The sequence below is a fragment of the Mirounga leonina genome, unplaced genomic scaffold, assembly GCF_011800145.1.
Source record: "Mirounga leonina isolate KUSES-001 unplaced genomic scaffold, KU_Mleo_1.0 Mir_165, whole genome shotgun sequence".
NCBI lineage: Eukaryota > Metazoa > Chordata > Mammalia > Carnivora > Phocidae > Mirounga > Mirounga leonina.
Window position 1 is genome coordinate 60306107 of NW_023270415.1, and position 22751 is coordinate 60328857.

The window sequence follows — 22751 nt, forward strand, 5'->3', positions numbered from 1 at the left end:
TGGGAGAAAATATCTGCAAACCATACATATGATAAGGTAGTATTAATATCCAGAATATACAAAGACCTTCCTCAACTCAACAACAACAATCCTAAAAAACAGGCAAAGGACCTTACTAGACATTTCTTCAAAGAATACATACGGACAACAAGCACATGAAAAAATGCTCACTCATCATCAGGGAAATGGAAATCAAAACCACAATGAGGTATCACCTCACACCTATCAGAAGGATCACTATCAAAAAAATAAATAACCAGAAAAAAAATTTTGGAGAGGATGTGAAGAAATCAGAACACTTGCACACTACTGGTGGGGAATGTAAATTGGTATACCACTATGAAAAACAGTATGGAAGTTCTTAAAAAAATTAAATATAGAATTACTATATGACCCAGCAAATCCCATTTCTGGGTATATATCTAAGAGAACTGAATAGGATCTTGAAGAGGTATTTGCAACACTATTCAAAAGAGCCAAGAGATGGAAACAACCTAAATATTTATCAACAGATGAATTGATAAAGTGGTATATATATACCACAGAATATTATTCAGCCTTATAAAAGGGTATCTTGTCATATGCTATAACATGGATGAACCTTGAGAACATTAAGCTAAGTGAAATAACCTAGTCTCTCTGGGCGCCTGGGTGGCTCAGTCGGTTAAGCGACTGCCTTCAGCTCAGGTCATGATGCTAGAGTCCCAGGATCGAGTCCCACATCGGGCTCCCCGCTCAGTGGGGAGTCTGCTTCTCCCTCTGACCCTCTCCTCTCTCATGCTCTCTCTCACTCTCTCTCTCCCAAATAAATAAATAATCTTAAAAAAAAAAAAAAGAAAGAAAGAAAGAAATAACCCAGTCTCTAAAAAGACAAATATCGCATCATTTCATTTCACTTTTAGGAAATATTTAAAGGAGTCAAACTCTTAGAAACAGAAAGCAGATGGGACACCTGGCTGGCTCAGTCAGTGGAGTATGTGACTGTTGATCTCAGGGTTATGGGATTGAGCCCCACTTTGGGTATAGAGATTACTTAAAAATAAAATCTTTTTTAAAAAAAGAAAAAGGAAGGAAGCAAGCAAGTAAGCAAGCAGAATAGTGGTTGCCAGAGGCTGGCAAGGGGGAAAAGAAGAGGAACTGGTCAAAGGATATAGAGTTTCAGGTTTTTGCAAGACGAAAAAGTTCTAGGGATCTGTTCCAGAACAACCTGCATATAGTTAGCACTCTATACTATACACTCAAAAATGGTTTAGGAATGGTAAATTACACTACTTGTTCTTACCATTAAAAAAAAAAAGTTATACAGAAAATGATCCTTGAGTGTTCAGACACGTGGGAAATTATTTTTAACTAGATTTTTTTTTAAAATCTTTCAGGTTATTAACCTTGGCCTTTGGTGTGAACTTTAACTACTAATGGCCTTTGCTAACAAAGCAATTATGCTCAGTGTCTTCTTTCTGAAATAGTTAAGCTCTTTTTTTTTTTTAAGATTTTATTTATTTATTTGACAGAGACACAGCGAGAGAGGGAACACAAGCAGGGGGAGTGGGAGAGGGAGAAGCAGGCTTCCCGCGGAGCAGGGAGCCCGATATGGGGCTCGATCCCAGGACCCTGGGATCATGACCTGAGCCGAAGGCAGACGCTTAACGACTGAGCCACCCAGGCACCCTAAGCTCATCTTCTTAAACGTTAAGTCAAAATACTACAGAAGAAAATGGGCGCCTGGGTGGCTCAGTTGGTTAAGCGAGTCTGCTTGAGATTCTGTCTCCCTCTCCCTCTTGCACCTCTGCCCACTCACATGCATTCTCTCCCTCTAAAATAAAAATAAAATCTCTCTCAAAAAAAAATTTTTTTTTAAATAAAAAGAAAAACCATGAAAGGAGTACCCTTACCTTCATCAAAGTCAGCATCATCTTCTGTGTGCTGCGGGAAAGGAAAGCAGTTGGTAATTTCAAGACGATCTTCTACAACCAAGCCCAAAAGCACTCCTTGAACCACTTCAGTTCCTTGTCCTTCTTCTTGATAATGTTTTATTATTTTTAATACCACCTAAAAGAAAATACAGAAGTGACCTTAACAACCATCCGTACAGTTTCTATTTCCTTTATTTCCAAGAAAAAATGAACCATACTATGGGTTTGCAAAAATCACAAAATTACATAATAGAACTAGCCAAGTTTCTTGTAAATCAATTCCTTTACTCTGACAGAAATAATAAAACTCACATAATCTAAATGTACATCTGTAACTCCTGGAGTTTGAAGACATGTCAAAAATGTCCACGTACAGCACTCATGACCTTCAGGTCAAGGTTCCCAAAAGGTCTGGCATCCAGGAGCTCCTTCAAACAGTATTACCTCAATCCAAAATTATTACAGAGGAAGTGGTCCTATTAATATCTCTTAACAGCATGATAATTTCCTGACACAGATGATAAAACCATCAATAAGACACAGAGATAAAAAACTCAATTACCTGAAAACCTGAAAGCAAACTGTTCCCTTGACAATTTCTCAACATCTCAAAATGGCTCCTGAACAGAACATCTCATTAAGCCAAAGGAAGCAACAATGGGAACGTTTGATAACAGAAAACAAAAAGAACAAAGTCTCCAGCACTACCTAATTTTCCTCAACCAGGATACACCACATAACCTCTAATGGAAAACTGGCTCTTACATTACTCTCTCCTTTAACATTTCCATAAAGATAAAGAGGTAACATTGCAAGGTTGGACAGGAAATTAATTTAAAAGTTCACAGTAACAATAATCATTAGTTATAATTCCTAGAAAATAAGGGTTTTGTTTTAATTTTTTTTTAATTTTTTTTAGTATCATATAATGTATTATTTGTTTCAGAGGTACAGGTCTGTGATTCATCAGTCTTACACAATTCACAACGCTCACCATAGTACTCACCCTCCCCAATGTCCATCACCCAGCCATCCCAACCCTCCCACCCAAAGCATTCAAAATATAAAAAATATAATATAAACATGTATAGATATATATATTTATAAATATAAAAAAATTTTATCAAAACTAAGCTCATTCTTCAGTTTGACATCTTATGCCTTTATTTCCTACATACATGCTAAAATCTCAATTCTTTAGTTCAAAAAGTAATGTAATGGGCTTGCAATTCAAACTTGAAAGATGTCAAAAGGAAATTCCTGATCAGAACTAACAAATTCACATACAAGCTTTTGATATCCTACAGAAATAACTAAGAATTTATAAATAAAAACATTCCATAGATGTTTCATATTTACAAGACAAAAATCCTTGTTCTGCTTATGGTCTCCCCTCTTCAATAGTCTCCTAGAAAGGAAGAGATGTGTTTATTCACCACATCTTCAACACCCAACACAGGTCCTGGCACTTAAAAGATACTCGGAATCTATTTGCTCAAGGAGTGAATGTTAAACATTTATCAATCACTTACATCAAGCACTCCACAGTGCCTTACACATAATGACTCATTCAATCCCCTAACTACAGCATGAAGTGAGAAATAGTATTTCCTCATTTATTTGACAGATGAGGAAACAGAGACAATCTGACACAGAATTATTAAATCAGGGAGATGAAATATGACTTTGGACTTCAAGGTACTTATAATTACTTCACAATAACTGAGTAACTTTGTTTGTAGTAACAAGGCTGAAACAGAAAGAATGCAGGGACAAAAGCTCTGGAAGAAGGCGCTGTAGCTAGGCTGCAGAAGCAGGGTTTGATGCTTGAAGTAGTAAGGTTACTGGGTCAGGCAGCAAAAGACCTAAGCTAAGGGAATGGTCCTAGAGGTCAAATTTTTTGTGCCCTGATCACTAGACATCAAGTAGAATCAAGAGGAAACTGCCACTAGCTGCTGTAATGCAATACAGTTTCTAATCTTTAGCAGCACTATTCTCACAAGCCACAAGATGGGAATGTTCCACCACAAAAGTTCTGTTTCAGCCAAGCTCATGCCCTTTCATTTTCTCTCCCTCCAACCAACCATATGCCTCTGTCCCTAAAACAGGGCTGATATATTTTTAATTAATCCTGTTTGTCATGCTTCCTCTTACTTTTAAAAATAGATACATGAAAGCTTAATAGTCTCCAAAACAAAAACATACTCCTATATTTTGTTTATAAGCATCACAAATGATCCCACATACTCAAGAGCTCTGTATCACTTGTTCTCAGCTTATCAAAATGGCCTGCGGAGCTTTTTTTTTAAATAAATGAAGAGAGGTCTTCACCCTGGCTACATATTAGAGCCATCAGTGTTTAAAAAAACAAAAGGAAAAAGCAAAAAAAATACAAAAAGCAGATGGCCTAAATCCAACCTCTGAAATTCAGAGTTAACTGATCTGGGCTAAGGATCCTATATTGGTTTTGAGGGGATTTTCTTTTCATTTCTGTTTTAGATTCTCCAGGTGATTCTAACATCCTACTTCATTCTAACTTTTAATGAGGAAGTATGGAGCAGCCTTCCTTTTTTTTTTTTTTTTGTTTTAACTCCTCAGAGGACTGCAATGCACACAAGTGGTTAAAACAAAGTTTCCTTTCCTCTGTTTTAAGACTCCCTGTGTTGATGAAAAGTTGAGTACACTGAGAAACACAGACCCAAAAGTGAACATTTTATTTATAAAAGCATAAATATCACCCCCTAATAGAGGAACTCAAGCCTTACTTGGAAGAATCTCTAGAGCACAGAGATGAGAGGGAAAGTAATGCCAGCAATCCATCTGAGAAGCATCAAGTGTTCTGTAAGACAGGCTTTATAGCTTGACCCCAAATTAAAGACTGCTTATATGAATGCTGATCGGGCTTGTTTATCCTACAAATTCATGGGTAAATCAAGATTTTCCTACATATTATGCCTAAAGGATGGAAACAAACTGGCCAGTAGAATCCTAAATTACCAAATTCTTCTACACCCCCTCCCAAACTTTGTCATACTCTGGGTCTAAGTGTTTATTAACCTACTTGATTTGCCCTGCACAGTCAGTATTGGTCTCTGAATACATCAACTATCTCTAGAACAGTCGCCCAGCTTTCTGAGGTTTGCACATTCTCAAGTTGGGTGGATCTTAGCAAGGAATAGTAAACAGATGTCCGGTCTGCTGAAATTACCCTAGAGGAACCATTTTTTCTAATACTGTTTATTATTCAGCGCAATTTGAAAAAGTAAAGCAGACTATTTTGTAATCTCTAATGAACACAATACTATTTTTTAAAAGTGCCTGACTTTTTAAAAAATGAAAACCTAACTTTGCCCAAAAGGCTAAACACAACTATTTAACTTCAAAGACACAAAGTATTCTCAATACTATAGGATAAAATATAAATAACAATCTAAAATATCCAAATAAATTAATTCTACCAGAAGTCAACAAACCTAAAATTTCAGTTAATCAGCATGATGAATAAAATCTTCCATCCTCCCTAAAATGGAACATTTAGCAGAATCTCTAAGACCTCTCTATCAAAACCATATCAAAAACTTACAATTCCATACCAGGGAACCATTTAAATCTGACCCAAACAAAGATTATGCTGATGAATTAGAGTAATTTTCTATCAAATATGATATCTGCAAAGACCAGTTACTACAGAAAGATTTGGAAGCTGTGCACAGAATCACGAGAATTCTGTTATTTTTGCCTTCTTTCATTCACTCATTAATCCATTCACCTAGGTATGTGTTGAGTGACTTCTACAGGCCAGCCACCTCTGACAGGCCTGTTGGGAAAATGAAACTAAAATCAAACACATAAGAGTCTTTACTTTCATGAGGTTTATATTTTAAAATAGCAAGTCTCAAAAGTTTTTGATCCTGAGGCCCTTTTAATACTCTTAAAAATTACTAAGACCCCAAAGAATTTTTTATATTGATATTTACATATTAGAAATTCAAACTGAAAAATGTTCAAAATATTTATTCACTTAAAAACAATAATAAAATATATTACACTGTCATAAATTACACTTGTGAAAAATAACTTTATTTTTCAAAATAAAAACAATCAGGAGACAAAAAATGACATTTTCACACTTTTGTAAAACATTTACATTTTCAGAAAGAAATTTTAATCAGGATAGACGAATAACATTGTGGGGCGCCTGGGTGGCTCAGGCAGTTAAGCATCTGCCTTCAGCTCAGGTCGTGATCCCAGGTTCCTGGGATCAAGCCCCGTATTGGGCTCCCTGGCTCAGCAGGGAGTCTGCTTCTCCCTCTCCTTCTCCCTCTGTGTGCGCGTGCATGCTCTCTCTCTCTTTCATAAATAAATAAATCTTTTAAAAAAAGAATAACATTGTTTCACATTTTTTGTGAATCTTATTAATCTCTAGTTTAATAAAAGACAACTGGATTTTCCTATCTGCTTCTGCATTCAATCTTTTAATACCACACAGCATGTAGCATCTAGAAACCTCCATTAAACACTCATAAAGAATGAGAGTAAAAATGACAAATAATGTTTAAATATTATGAAAATAGTTTTGACCTCAGAGACCCTCTATAAAAGTGTTGGCGATTCTCCCACTTTACGAACCACTATTCCAGAATGACAATTAAGAATGTGAATGAAAATTACAGATAGTGAAGCACACTGAAGAAAAAAACAGAGGCATGAAAGGGAGGTAACCTTAACGTGTATGACCCAGGAAAGGCCCCTCCCTGAGACAACACATGAGCAGAGAAGTGAAGACCAAGCAGTCAGCTTGGGTGAAGAGAATACTTGCCAGCTATGGAGTTCAAATTAAAATGCTTATATTAACTTTTCATGAAGTACACAAGTCATACTTTAGCAGAACAAAAAGGCCTAGAGATGGATGAACACTAGGATGGGAGTAGACTTTCATGTTTTTACCAAAAGTACTGGCATATAAATAATAAACGCAATCTACTCACAGACATAGTTATGTCTTAAGATACCATTACATTAATTCAAGATGAGCAATTTCATATAATTTTTGTTGATGAATTATGAAATACAATGTATTAACAAAATCCTTTCAGGAAGTATTACAATGATTTTTAATCAGCGATATTTCTAATACTAGTGTCAGAGCCAATCTTTACCTGGTAAAATAAGGGCTATGAAGCTACCACACAAAATTCCTCTATTAAAGCAACTCTTAATAAAGTTCAGGGTTAAAAAGTAAACTATTTAAGAAATATATCTGGAATTTTTAGGCCTTGCAATACACCAATTTGAAGTACTGAATCCCCTCTACTCCTGCAGACATATAGAAATGTTGACTATACTGCATTTCTAAAAAGTTTAACCAATCAAGCAAGACAAGGAATCCGACAACCAGAGCATTAACCCTGTGAGTTAACGCAGCAGTACCCACAGGTACAACAGACATAGATATAATACCCAAGAGCTAGGAGCTAGATTGCAATCCATTCTCTGTGCTGGATCAAAAGATGGTATCCTGGACTTCTGAGTCAGGAGAGTGGAAACTGAGACCTTTCCAAAAAGTTAGAACCCCATGAAAAGTGTTGGTGGAAAGGTAGAAGACAGTAATTGCAGCATCTTCTAGTTAAATATAAACTTACTACACGACCCAGATTCCTATTCCTAGGAATTCACCAGGAGAAATGAAAATGTACCCACACTAAGATATGTCCACAACTGCTCATAACAGCATTATTCATAGTAGCTAAAAACTGAAAGCAACCCAAAGGCCACCAAAGTTAGATAAACAAATTGTAGTATATCCATTCTATGTACTACTACTCAGCAATAAAAAGGAACGAAATATCAGTACAACAGAGAGGGATCTTGAAAACATTATACTAACTGGAAGAAGTCAAATGAAATGCTATGTACTGTGTGATTTCATTTATATAAAATTCTAGAAAAGGCAAAACAAACCCCCTAAGTAGTTGCCTGGGGCCCAGGTGAGGGGGAGGATACTGATGGCAGATCAGCACACTCTTTAGGGTGAAGCAACTATTTTACACCTTGATGTGGTGTTGTTTACAACTACACCATATTATACATTTAAAATAGGTGGATTTTATTCTGTATAAATAATACCTTAACTTTAAAAACCTGTACATGTTTTTTAAAATCTGAAGAAACAATTCATATATGTACCAACTACCAATTTTTCTCAATTCAGGGTTCAAAGATCCCCTGAAATGCTTATAAGGAACTAGGTAAAAAACCACTGCTATATCCCTGCATTACATATAACATATGTTTTGTATAACTATATATAAACTCAAATTTATAATAATTCACATTTATAATAAGCCCAGGCAATCAAGAATATATAAAACTGTATGGTTTTAGAAGCCAAAAAAGTATAACATTTAGAATTTTGCCATTATTTTAAAGTATTTTGGAATTTAATGGGATTAACTAGGTATTTTACCGATAATTTCTATATACTTAAAGGCATTTTCCTGGAAGAAAGGTCTGTGGCATTCGTCAGATTCCCAAAGAGCCACGACACACAAAGGGTTAGAGTTTTAAAAATTACTAGTAATAAAACTTTATTATATACATGCAGTTATGCTTTTATGTTTGCATGAACAAGAATGGTGTGGAAGGATATATCTCTTATGAATCTTTGTTATTATTATAATAAGCATGTATTTGTTTTCAATTCAAAAAACATAAAATGTTAAGGAAAAGTTAACAGAAAAGATTTTAAAATCCAGCAATTACAGCAATTTACTGCATGAAGTTTCACCAAAAAAAACCCCACTAATTTCTTTTCGACAACACTACTGAGTTGACAGAATGATGTGGATATATCTTGATTTTAGCATGTTCTTTTAGGTATGTAAAAAAGGGAGGGTGAATAAGTGGGCTTTGAAAGGAGGAGAAAACGAAAAAATACAACTATAAGCCTGAGCACCTGCTGACTTTAAATTCTAGTCTCCGGTTGATAGGGTCACTCTTCACGTCTATTCACAGACGTCACTGCACTCACATACACAAACGACTGGACAATATGCGTATGTACACACCACTGGAGTCAAAGAGGTAACTTCTGGATACACAGACTTGTTTTCAACAAGCAGAGAGATCTGTTTAAGAGAAGCCTGACATAAGCCAATTATAAATCAGCAAAAATATCAATTCAAACTTTGAGCAAACTAACAGCAATAAATCTTCACCAAGAAAAGCAGCAGGTTTTCCACTGTCCCTGTGTAAGACATAAAAAGGATCTGTTGAAAGCCCAGTTAAAATTAGGGACATAAGTAGTTTTAAATTGTGGAACTACACCACCATTTTTAACCTTCCTGTATAAAGCCAAGTTCACAGGGAATGTTCAGAGGTTGCAACCTGTATTGTGCACCTAGAATAAGAAAACACTAAATCCACTTGTTCATCTTTTTTAAACAGTTCACAGATAAAAGAAATGCTGAAAGTATTTAAATGTTTTACCACTAGAGCCAATAATAAAAAAGTAAATCTGGTGGTATTTAATAATCACAATAGTATTTTATATATGGCTCTATTAAATATTATTAGACTCTGGTTATAGGAAGATGCTATTAGTGAAAATAGGTATGCAAATAATTTATAACAGGGCTTCTCAGACTACCCATGGTGAAGAACTTATTTTCTTCCAATCCCTCACAGACCAATACTATAGTAAAAAAATAAAACTTACAGGAAACGTGACTTTTTTAAAAAAGAGAAAACACAAGGCCAGAGATCACACTCTTGGCTATCACAGCAATATCATACTGCTATAAAAGTTTCTAAACACTCAGTCTCAATCCTGTGCTTATCTCATACAGACAGTGAACAGTTCACAAACCATACCCACACTTTAGGTAGCAGTGGTTTATGGAAGCAGGTAGACCATTCTTTCCTAAGTCCAAAAGTTGAACTTTAGAATCAAACACTTCTTAATTTATGTCACTGATATGAAGTCTTTCAAAATACAACAATATTTCAATAGACGTGAACTCCAAACTGTGCAGCTATCAAGCCCATAGTTCCTCTACTACCCCATGCTGCTTCTATAGGAGAGGACAGGCATACTCCTTAGATGGGGTCAAACCACTATTCCCTTAGCTCTGATTCCAATCTGAACACTGTATTTTTAAGAGGGGTAAAAAACAAACTTATTTCAGCAGCAGGAGCCCACTTTAAATGACAAGCTCTGTAAGACAGAGGTAAGAAAGTAAATTATCCAGTGAGTGAGCCCAGCTGAAGCTCCAACATTCAAATGCTGATTTGCTGTCTTCCATTTGTTATACATAGTAACTCTAGAACTAACATTTATTTCTTTCTGAAAAAAATAATGTTCAAGTGAGTAAGAAAGCTTTAGTAAAAGCTTAAAAATTAATTCTTATGATTGTATACACAAATGTGAACCTCTAGTCTGTACAAACAGAAAAATCACATGGCATAGTTGAGAGGCTGGAGCACTAGAATCCAAAATAAAGTTTGCCAGTTCTGTGGCCTTAGAGAAGGTATCCTATCTATCCTAGCCTCACGTACCTCCTGTGGAGATAAGTCAGTCAGTGCCTATCTCACAGCACTGTTGCAAGGATTAAAAAATTATCCACCCAAAGTACCTAGCATACAGTGCCTAGTAAATTCTCAGTAACATATTAGCTATACTCTAATAAACATTTCACCTAATCCATTCACTCATCCGTCCACCTATCCAACAAATATTTAGTAACTAGAATATGCCAGTTATATTCATGGCATTGACCCTTGCCTCCCCAGAATGTTCAGTTTATTCCTCAGAGATTTTTTTTCAGTCTAATAAGATGTAAATATAACTTATTAAAAATCAACCACCTGACAACAAACTTCCAGTTTTATTAAGACTTATCGGTCATGTTGATCTAGAGCTCTCTCTTATAACAACCAATACCACAGGGTTTCAAAATAAGATTTTTTAAATCTGCATCAAAAAGTCAAAGTTGAGAGTAAATGGTCTTTATTCAAAACAGCAGTGTATACGTGTGTTTATGTATGTATGCAGATTCCCTCAAAAACATCAATAATCTTGCTAAAAATAAAAACTAGATCCACTCCAAGAGATTCTTAGAAGTCTGAAATAAAACGGCAAAGCCCAACTGCACCAGTTGCCGGCCATTTGGAGAAGAGGTCAGGCAGGATGCACGATTCCTAGACTGGCTTTATTCCAGTTTTGTAGATTCTGGGAGGTAAGGTCTACAGCCTGAATTTCTCACATCAATCACCGTCAAAGAACAGCTATTACCATAGAAGAATTTTAGTCTCAAAGAAACTGTAATGCCACAGAATCTCCCCTTAGCATATTCTGTAAAGTCAATAACTAGACTTTCATTTAATTCTGGCTTCTTTCACTGACTGATCTGTGAACTTGGCAGTTTTCTTATTTGGTTAAGCCTAGATCATTTTTTTCTAACACTGAACAAAGAAGGTAGTTACTGCCAAAATGTAAATTCAAAAAGCAGAAAGCAGCATTAGTCTTGAATTTAACACATTTTATGGCTCAAGTGGGATAGGGGTTCCATTTCATAACTGGCTGAGTCAAATAATAAATAGGATTTAAATCACTGCTTTTCAGTTTTGATGTGAAAGAAATTTAAGTAACTTCAATAGCAAAAAAAAAAAAGATATTTTGCTCCTGACACATATGGGATTAGTTGCAATGCTCCAAAACACTTAATCAATATCACCTCTATAATATTTCAGTTGAAAGAGCATACTTCATTATTATTCTCTTGGATCTAATGCTCATCAATGGTCCACAATTTTAAAGTTAAATCAACTAATAATTGTTGCGAAAAGGGGGAAAAGGGAAATTCAACAGAATATAGCACTGCTATCCTCAAAAAATTAGTCATGAGATAGTTCAATAATGCAATCAAACATACAAATGTATAATCACAATTAAAGGTTAAGTGATGAGGATGTTTTATTTTGAACATTAAGTTTTTACTTTACCAACTCAATATACATAACCAATCTGCAAATTTTCCCACATGTAGCTGGAAAGTAATTTTTCCAAAGTAAAATGAGTGTTAAAAAAGCTCTGCTGGAACAAAATTCATTTCCCCTCTCATATATAACAATTCAAAAAATTACAAAACTGTTAGGAGCTATCTACTCCTAACATGTTTTAAGTTGGTTATATTGAGGAGCACAGACCACTGCTTAATTAGAAGGCTTTTAGGTGATTTGGGGGCACTTCAATTATAGTTTGTTTCTGCTTCCTTAACAGGAGGCAGTGCTTGCTAAAGTAAGTCCAGAAGGAAACATTAAAAAGAGTAACTGTGACTGCCTCTGGGAAGAGGGTGGCTGAAGACAGAGATGAAAAGTGAGAGCTTCTTTTCACTACATACTCTTTTTTGCTTTTTGATTTATGTACCAAGTGTACCCAAAAGGCTGTTTAATTAAATAGGGTTAACATATTTAAAAGACTTCAGCTTTTAAAAAGCACACCACAGTAATACCAGAACAAGGTGATTATTCACCTTTCTCAAGAGGTCCCTCACAACCGAATTGAAGATTATGCATTTCTACACAAAATGAAAAACAGGGGTTTTCTTCTATTCAATGGAAAATATTTTGTTTTAACTGTTTTAAAGGCTATCCGTAAACCAAACTTGAAAATAGTTATCTACAAGCCCTCATTTGGAGGCTAAAAACAGAAGGTAAAGAAGATCTTAATAGTCAGGCTATCAAGTTTGATTTGATTTTGTGTAAGGGGGTTTTCCAAAAGGTTTTTGCATTCTAGGACTATAGCTGTCCTTTAAAATAATTATTTACTCAGCAGCATTATGTGTGATGGCCAAGTACAAAATATAATCTGTAAGACCAGTCACATGAGACTTTTGCAATAATTCAGAAAGGAGAGTGAGAAATGAATAGTGCAGACAACACAGTTATAGACTCACAAACTATGTAAATGATCCTAAGAGAATCCAAAGAAAACCCTACAGAGCAATCAAAGATGATACCAGAAGCCTGGATGACTTGGGCAGATGTGGTATCACTAACAGAGGACAGAAAATATTTTACTGATTTATCATTGTAACAAGTATGTTAGCATACTAACAGGCACAGGTAATTTTAAAAATAAAGACTAAGATTTTTAAAAATCATAACTCCTTAGGCAATGGTGCCAAGAAGCAGCACTCCAATATTCTGCACATGGGAAAATAAACTGTATTATACAACTATACTGGAGAGCAATTTGGCAACATGCTTAAAATCATGCATAACCTTTAAGCCATTAACTTCAACTATAGGTATTTTTTTTTTTTTAAGATTTTATTTCATTTATTTGACAGAGAGAGACAGCGAGAGAGGGAACACAAGCGGGGAGAGGGAGAAGCAGGCTTCCCACCGAGCAGGGAGCCCGATGCGGGGCTCGATCCCAGGACCCTGGGATCATGACCTGAGCCGGAGGCAGACACTCAACTACTGAGCCACCCAGGCACCCCCAACTATAGGTATTTAACACTAGAAAAGTAAACCCCAAAATCTTAATGGTGCTACCCACCCTCACGTTATGAGCTTATAAACCGAGTAATTTTCTTTCTGGTTGGGGGAGGGGGTGGGGTGTGTGTGTGTGTGTGTGTGTGTGTGTGTGTGTGTGTGTAAGAGAGAGAGATTTCTCCAAACTTCTCTTACAATGAATACATATGGGTTTTGTTTTAAAGAATCGTATTTTAGCACATTACTATTGTCCCATAAATAAACAAACAATGGCTACTTACATCAAATGAAACTAGTTGGGGACAGGGATAGAGGTATAGAAGGTACTAAGGAAAAGAATTCATATTAATCATCAGGATACAATGACTATCTGTGGTGTTTAGGTACTATTTGGAGTAAAACTAAAACCTTAAAATATTATGCCAAAATACAGCTGACAAATTCAGGCTCAAACAGTAAAAAAGTTTTATATTTTGACTAAGTTAATATTAAGTTACTACTCTTTTGCTGAATCAATTTTTTCTACTTATTTTTGGGCTTGGTGCCAACATTAACAAAAATACAGGGTACTACTCTTGCAAACACTAGTGTCCATTTCAGCTCTTTCGGTTTTAATAAGTACAGTGTGTCACCATATAGATGGAGATGTGCATTACACTGTACTTTTTGCTATTAAATCTAATCTTTACAAGATATAGCCATTTTACAGAATCATCTTCTACAAATAGTTTATGGGAAAAAACAAAGTTATTTTCTCTTTAAGTATATTTTCTCATACACTGCCAAAGGAAATAATATCCAAGTACCACAATTTAAATATTTTACAAAAGAAAAACTATGAACTAATCTCCAAGAGAAAAGCATATGCAACCAAGCTTTCGTGTAAGTGCTGAAATTAGAAGCTTTCATCTAAGAAACTAGGGTAGACGTGGGTAAAGTACAAGTGAGAATATTTGACTACAAAATAAGACCTGGTAAAGACCCTCGCCAAAGGCTAATGCTCTGTAGAGGCTTGTCAAAGCTAAGACTGAGCTAAATGTCCAAAAAAATGCTAGGCAGACTTAAAATCCCTGGTGTTGCTCAGCAAAGCTCTTGAAATCTCAGATATTAAGCTGAAGATCAGAATTTATAATTATATAGTAGCTAGTTGAAGCCAAAGGTGACAAGAAAACAAAAGAAAAGAAACCAGTGAATACTGTGCACCCACACCTTTTAATATCAAAATAGGCATTTGAAGAGTACATATGCCATTTCATCTGGGCCAAATATGCTACAACTGAAGTTAAAATTTTTCATTATCTTCCATTTACTTGGTAAAGCATTGAGTTTGGAATCCCACTGTAACTATTAAAATCAATACCAACTACTAAATCTGTTACTACAATAATTAAACATCAATAAAAATAGTATTTATTAAGCTTCTATTCATTACAGCAGAAAGGCCATGCATTATCCTCATATTAAAGAAGAAACAAAGGCCCAGAGATGCTAGCTGATTTATTAAATCATCTCCCCCATGAGAAATACCATGTATGCTAGGCTCCTTAAATTAGCCCAAGATAGTTACAAGAAACAACATTAATACAGTTTGTCATCACTGATGTATATACCATAAACACAGGAAGAAGCACTATCAGAAAGCTTTCTCAAAAAAGCAATGGATTCCAATAAGCCCTCTGATCTTAAGGGAAAGGAACAAAGTCCAGGATGTCTCCAGGATTATATGAATCTTAAAAACATCCTGAGAAGTCAGACAGACTTAGATTTGCCTACCCTAAGGCAAGTAAACTACCTTACTAAGGAATACCTACCAGTACTCCTCAATTCTCTTTAGCTTACCTCCTATTTTCTTCAATGCTGATTCCCCAATATCTTACATCTGTGTGACCCATTGGCTAAAAGCTGTCTTTTTCCAAATGAGAATATTTACTAAATTGACTTCTATTAGCTACAAATCTTCTCCTCGAATATGACAGATTATTAAATATAAAGATTCTGATATATTCGCTTTCTTGTACATTTTGAAGTTCTAAGTCTGTAAGAGACCTAAGTTTTGGAAAATACACTTCCTGATGCTTGAGCAAGAAACACTGGATTAATTCTTTTGTGAACACTATTTCTATTTCCCCTTATGCTGACATTCAAGTCACATAATCTATATGTATATGAGCTTCCTCATTTGTAAAATGGGGATAATAATGGTTCCCAAATCAGAGCTTCAAAGCTATAATACATATAAAGCTATAATACATATAAAGTACTCTGAATAGTACCTGGCACATAGTAAGAACTAACATCTATTGAGTCCTTACAATGGATGAAGCAGTTGTAATAATGGAAAGCAAAATGCATCAAAGACGGCAATTTGTGATTTGAGTCCAAACTCTAGAATAAATTCACTTTACACCCTTGAAAAGCCACTCAGCTTCTATGAGTGACTGAATCATACATATAATCCAGTTAATACTGGTTCTATCAGGTCCTGGAGTTCCTAGGATATAATAATGTATGTCAAATGTTTTCATCTACTATAAAAAGCTGTTACTTATAATTAGTAACATCTTACTTGCTAAAGCAAAAATATAACTAAGTGATCAAAATGTCAGACTGCATACTCAATTTAATCCTCATGCAGCATGTACTTAGCCTCATGTTAAAAATAATGCTAACAAGACTGCTTATCTGGTTTACTATCCATAGCAAATAAAAAGCTAGAAATAAAAGGGGTAAGACATGTAAGTTGAACAACAAAAACAGTAAGAAAAAAAGACAGCCAACTAGAAAGACAACTTATGCAAGGCACCTCAAAGACAGGGGACATTATAGAAATAAACAGATGTAAATACCCAAAGGGATTCTCGAGGACTACTGTCCAGTATGGGGCAACAAATTATGTTCTTAAAGATAATACTAAGTCATCAAAACATGGCTAAGCTGTTTTCAATATTCTCTGACTAAAGAGGCAGAAATTTATGTAATACACTTCAGAAAGATTTACAATTAAAATGGCTAAAATGTAAAAATTTTGGTGCTTGAAAGAATTTCAAGTTATCTGACTGAAATATCCACACATGTGAACCAACTTAGTCTTTACTGAAGTCAGAAAGCTGAAAGGAGGAACCAAGAGCCACACAATTTTTTGTTGTTAAAACATTTAAAGGCCAGGGCGCCTGGGTGGCTCAGTTGGTTAAGCGACTGCCTTCGGCTCAGGTCATGATCCTGGAGTCCCGGGATCGAGTCCCGCATCGGGCTCCCTGCTCGGCGGGGGGTCTGCTTCTCCCTCTGCCCTCTTCCCTCTCGTGCTCTCTGTCACTCATTCTCTCTCTCAAATAAATAAATAAAATCTTTAAAAAAAAAACAAAACATTTAAAGGCCAAATTGTATTCTACTTGAGACTTGGATTTTAGACTAGGGTTTCCATTTCATAGTTTAACAAGCTACTATCTAGTCTAACAAGCTACTAACTTCATGTAGTGTCACACACACAATACACAGTGATATATGTCATTAGGCCTAGTATAAGCCCTTTACAAATTTGAATTATTCCTTTCAGTTCACAAAGCACTTCCACCATTTTCTCATCAGCTTTGAAGAGCCACAGGTATGTAAGGCAGATAACATCTACCCTTAGAACTGTTGTGAGAATCAGACATAATCTAACCAAACTTTCCTTCACAGGGTCTTGTAAATAGCAGGTGCTCAATTAACATTAGTGACTTTTCTTACAGATAAGACACTGATGCTTTAAATAAAGGAAGAAATATGAGCAAGTTTACAAAGCTCACTGGTCTCCCAGCCTCACTCATGTTTCTCACCAACACACCATTTCTACAAAGCATTTACTGACCCAGTTTCCTCATGATTCATTTTCAAGAAAATTTCTTGTACCCAGAACTGTTTTAATTCATTCACAGTATCTGCATGCTTTCTATGTGTCAGTCACTGTTAATATTGCAGTGAACAAACCTGACACTGATCCTGCTCTTGGGAAGTTGATATTTTAGTGAGAGAAGACAAGCAACAAATAAGAGAATTTCGACAGTAACAAGGGCCTGACTGGGTGATAAAAGGGTCAATGAACTAATAGGGCCACTTAAGAGCAGTTGGAAAGTACCCGTGAGGAAACATCTGAATGATACCTAAATGACAAAGTAGATGGAACTCTGACTTTTTCACTTATTAATAACATACTCTGCCTTACATCCAATAGAGGAGGAATGAGGCAGCTAACAATTCTAAACAAAATAACTTTTTACATAAAGGGAAAAACAAAATTTTAAAGGAATAAATTTCGATGGTAATCAGTTTTAAGCACTGAAACTATGAAAGACACAAGTATTTTACAATTTGGGGCACCTGGATGGCACAGTCAGTTAAGCATCGAACTCTTGGTTTTGGCTCAGGTCATGATCTCAGGATCAAGATCAAGCCCTGTGTCTGGCTCCAGTCTCAGAGCTCAGAACAGAGTCTGTCCCTCGTCCTCCCCCTTGGGCCCTTCCCCCCACGCATGCTCACTCGCACACTCTCTCTCTTTCTCTAAAATAAATAAAATCTCTTAAAAATTTTTACAATTTTGTCTTCAAATTATCATCTCAAAAAAAAAATAAGCAAATTATCATCTCAGTGAGAAAAGAAAAACAGTAAACCATTAACAAACAGTCTATGATAATGTGCCAAGATGAGCGATACAAGCTGTCATCATTAAAAGTTCAGATAAAGGAAGAAATCAATGTGGACCAGAACAATACTTCTCAAATATTAATATGCTATAAACCACCTGATACAGTAGATCAAGACGGGGGGCCTAAGATTCTGAGATACTGTATTTCTGCGTTTCTTTTTTTTTTTTTTTTAAAGATTTTATTTATTTATTTGACAGAGAGAGACACAGCGAGAGAGGGAACACGAGCAGGGGGAGTGGGAGAGGGAGAAGCAGGCTTCCTGCGGAGCAGGGAGCCCGATGCGGGGCTCGATCCCAGGACCCTGGGATCATGACCTGAGCCGAAGGCAGACGCTTAACCGGCTGAGCCACCCAGGCGCCCCTGTATTTCTGTGTTTCTAACAAGGTACCAGGTGAGGCCAATTCCACTTGTCTCACTGATCCATGGAAAGATTCAGACTGGTTTGGGGGAACGATGTAGGTTTTACATGAAAAGTTCTACAGGAAAGATTAGTTTGATCTTTTCTAGGAACAATGAGATCATTTGACTGCAATGAAGAGCCACTCCTCCATTCCAAGAGGATGCACTGAGCACTGACTCTGTGCAGGGTACAGTAAAAATCTCATTGACAAGTCTAACGGAATGGACAATTAAAAGATTCTTGAGAGATACCATTTCACACAAGAAAAACAAACCATCTAATTGTCCATTAACGGTCAGATGAGGACAATTATGTCATATTCATACAATGAGGTGCTCTATAGTAATGAAAAGGAATGAATTATAGCCACAGTCTAGAATGGACTAATCTCAAAAACAATGTGAGATATGCATATATGACTCAAGATGTAGGAGAACATGTACTATGATTTAATTCACATTTCATTCATATTATTGATATAAACAGGCAAAACTGAACAAATTGTTTAGAAATATTCTGTATGGTGAAGCTTTAAGAAAACCCAATCCCTGAAACAAAGCTCACAATAGTGATTATAGGGTGGGGATTAGGGATGGGAGGAAAGGATGAAATAGGGGAAGAGGCTTCAAAGATAATCACAATGTTCTATTTCTCAGGTTGAATGGCAGGTAGCTGGATGTTTATTTTGTGATTATTTAAATTATGTATCATAGATACTATTTTGCATGTGTGATATATTTTGATATTTTTTATAGTTCTTTGCGAATGCTATCAATGATTTTTCTAAAAACTAAATCAGGGAATTATTGGTGATGGAGATTCTAACAACAGTGAGTTGAAGAAAGAATGGAAAACTACAAATATAGATAATTCTTTAACCATTGACTTCAAGAGGAAAAAAGTGGAAGCTAAGAATGGAACTAAGTGAAAAAGAGAACTGAACATTGTAATATGGGAAAGTCCTGACAATGTTGACATGTTAAGGGAAAAGTAATATTAAAGATAAAGAAGATGTGATGAAACAGAACCAAAGGTAGGAAAGGAAAGGTTCGATACAAGAAGAAAAACAGGTCTTGACCACTAACAAGATGCCAGGAACAAATGTGATTAAACATGAGACTAACCAAAGAGTCTTGTGTTGCTGGAATGTACACTTCCTATGAGGCTTGGAAATAGTAGGAAATTAACCTGAACACAAAAGCAAGGACATCTTGGTAGGCCTTGAATTCACTGCAACATCACTGTAAACATTTAAAGAAGGAAGTTAACAAGATCTAAACTTTCACATTAAGTGAATGTTTTAATTAAATTATGAAGGATGGACTGAACAGGGCTAAGAAAACAATTCAAGATACCATTAGAATACTCTATAAAAGATATCAGGACATGTACTAGGAGCAGTATAAAAATGAGGGGCGCCTGGGTGGATCAGTCGTTAAGGGTCCAACTCTTGATTTCGGCTCAGGTCATGATCTCAGGGTCATGGGATCAAGTCCCATTGCCGGCTTGCACTCAGTGGGGAGTCTGCTTCTCTCCCTCTCCCTCTGGCCCTCCCCCCCTCCCCCGCTCGTGTCTCCCCCTCTTAAAATAAATAAATCTTAAAAAAAATAAAATGAAATCTTTTATTCATTCATTTATTCTATCTATATCAGTTAAAAGGTCTCTATTGGAACATAACACGTGAAAAAGCAAAGTCCTCCAATAGCTTATGTTCTGGTGGGGGAGTCAAACAAGAAAACAAACAAGACAGTTACAGGCAGTGGAAAATGCTATGAAACAGAGTGGTGTGATGGAGGATGATGGGGAGGGAGCGACATTCAACAGGGCTGGTAGGCAAGGCCTTTCTTGAAATGGGGGAATTTAAGCCAAGGACCTAAAGAATCAAAAGAAGCCACTAAATACTTGAGTATTTCAGGAAGAGAAAACAACTAAAATGTCACTGTGAATGGAGCCTAGAATAAAGTAGGAGGTGAGTTTGGAGAAAGAGACAGGAGTAGCAGGACCCTGAAGAATGTGGTAAGAAGTCTGTATTTTATTGCAAGTGGATATGATTGATGGCATAGAGATAGATGAGAAGCAGATGAATTTGATGTATTTTGGAGATGGAACCAACAGGATTTGCTGAGGGGGGAAAAAAGAACAAATGTAGGTTAATGCCTAGGTTTTCTGACTTGTTCAAATGGTTAGATGGTAGTTCCATTTACTAAGACGGGAGAGACTGAGGTAAGACCAAGGATGGGGAGAGAGGAAGGAAGGGGAGATGACAGTAATCTTATTTTGTACAAGTTAAATTTGAGATGCCTATACGATATCCAAAAAGCGATGTCAGGCGGGCAGTAGGATATTTAAGAGTGGCATGCAAAAACCACGTCTGGCAAGAAATATAAATCTAAAGGTTTTCAGAATATAAATAATATTTAAAGTCAATGAAAGGAACTTAAGGAGGGTCTACTACTGTAACTTTTTGTAACACAAATAATAACACTGAAGCAACTAAGGTTAAATGGTAACTTACTATGTCTGACATTGTTCTAGTTATTGACACATTTCAGCCTATTTTAATCCTCAAAACAACTAAAATGAGGAAAATAACTATAAAGAGATTAACTTAACCAATGTCATTCAGCTAATTTTAGAGACAGGACTCAAACCCAAGCAGTCTGGCTCCATGAGCGTGCTTTTACCTACTCTCGATACACTACGTCAAGCAGAGACCTGATAGAAGGATGCCTAAACCCAAGTCCTGAGGCACTCCAACATTCACAGATGGGGAAAGGAGAAGCCAACATAAGAGATGTTTATGCCCACTGCACAGTTTCAGATAAACGCTGAACCACAGGTTCAGAAGTGGCCACAAAGTAAATCTCCACTTGGGAAGTTACAGATGTCAGGTCCCAGCAGAGAATCAATGAAGTTTACCTTACCTTCCCAAAAGCCCTAGATTCCTAGGTCCTTCACTACACCTCCTTCACCTATTTGTCTTCCTCAAGAGTCTTTCTCCAAATCCAGGCATCTCAAAACAATACCCCAACAATCTGTCACACACACCCCTAGCCTCTGTTCCCTTCCTCAGCCCTCAACTCCCCCAGGAGGTGGCAGAGAAAGCTGTTGCGCCTCCCAACAAAAAGTGAAGATGAAAGAGAAAGGTTTTAGGGGAAAACCTCGTCCCAGTCTCACCAGGCCCAGGGGAAGACCGCTAAGCAGCGCGTCTGGCGGGACTGGACTAAGAACTGAGCTCCCCACGTGGGCCTGTAGAAACGGAACCCCACTCACCAAGCCATCTATCTGCACTTGCTTCACCGCCGAATCTCCAGACCCGCCTTTGCCTTTGCCTTTCCCCGCCGGGCCGGTGGTGGAGCTGGAAGAAGTGGCAGCAGAGCCGGTGCCTTCCTTGCGGGACGCCATCTTTCCAGCCAGACAGGAAAAAAGAGAAACGTGAGTGACCGGAAGCGGAAGTACGAGCTTTACGTGACGTCATGCACAGCCCGAGGGGCGGAGCTGGGAGGAAAAGCTGGAGTGCGGCTCCGCCTCCCTTCTCTTTTCCAGCCTCGCCTCCTTCGCGGAGGTAACCTTTTGCGCATGTGCATTGTGCTTCTGCGGCTTCTTTCTCATCGAAAGCTTTAAGACAAAATTAGACTTTTTAAAATATTTTCCACCATATGTTTAGTCAGTCTCTATTAGTCAGTTGACCTTAACAGCATTATAGCTCTTGTTTTATGTAGCGTCTCGCCTAAAAACGATTTCACTTTTTTTTTTTTAATTAATCCGCATTCCCAATCTTGTAAACTATGAAGAGCTGTACCAACTCCCATCACACATACTTGGAAACTGAGACGGGGTTTGTCCAACGTGGCGAGCTGGTATTGCAGTTTGTTTTAGGTAGTTTTAGGTAGCAGTCTCTAACCACTTAGATTATACAGAAAGTATAATGTGGGAACTTTGATCAGAATAACGAGAGTTAACAGCCATTTGCTGCTATTAGTTTTATGCAGGATTTACATGAGTAAAGTACCAAAGAAGCTCTTTTATGTACATTGTTCAAGGATAATGCAGAACATATTCCCTAAAAATCATGCTGACTTATAACACAGTTCTCTGAAATATGGAACTGAAGTCTTTAAAACAATACTTAACAGTTTTAGCAAATCATTTTAGATAAGGAATTTAAGACATTCTTATGTTTCCTTATTTTTGAAATGTCTACTCAATCAATAGATGTCTATGCAGAACTGATAATTCCCTAATTTATTTTTCCCT

General features: G+C 36.6%; 1 protein-coding gene across 3 annotated transcripts in view; it reads right to left on the reverse strand.

The window, feature by feature from the left end:
• Nucleotides 1-22044, reverse strand: part of EIF3H (eukaryotic translation initiation factor 3 subunit H) — a 94723-nt gene extending 72679 nt beyond the window's left edge. For 2 of the 3 annotated variants that reach the window (XM_035011793.1, XM_035011792.1), the window contains exons 1-2: nucleotides 21768-21922; nucleotides 1893-2049 (exon numbers count right to left, since the gene is read on the reverse strand). In XM_035011793.1, the coding sequence (XP_034867684.1) occupies nucleotides 1893-2049; nucleotides 21768-21899 (289 nt within the window). In that variant the 5' untranslated portion in view covers nucleotides 21900-21922. Of the gene's footprint in view, nucleotides 1-1892; nucleotides 2050-21767 lie in introns of all 3 variants that reach the window. The other variant, XM_035011791.1, reaches the window with a different exon arrangement.
• Between the last annotated feature and the right edge of the window lie 707 nt (nucleotides 22045-22751).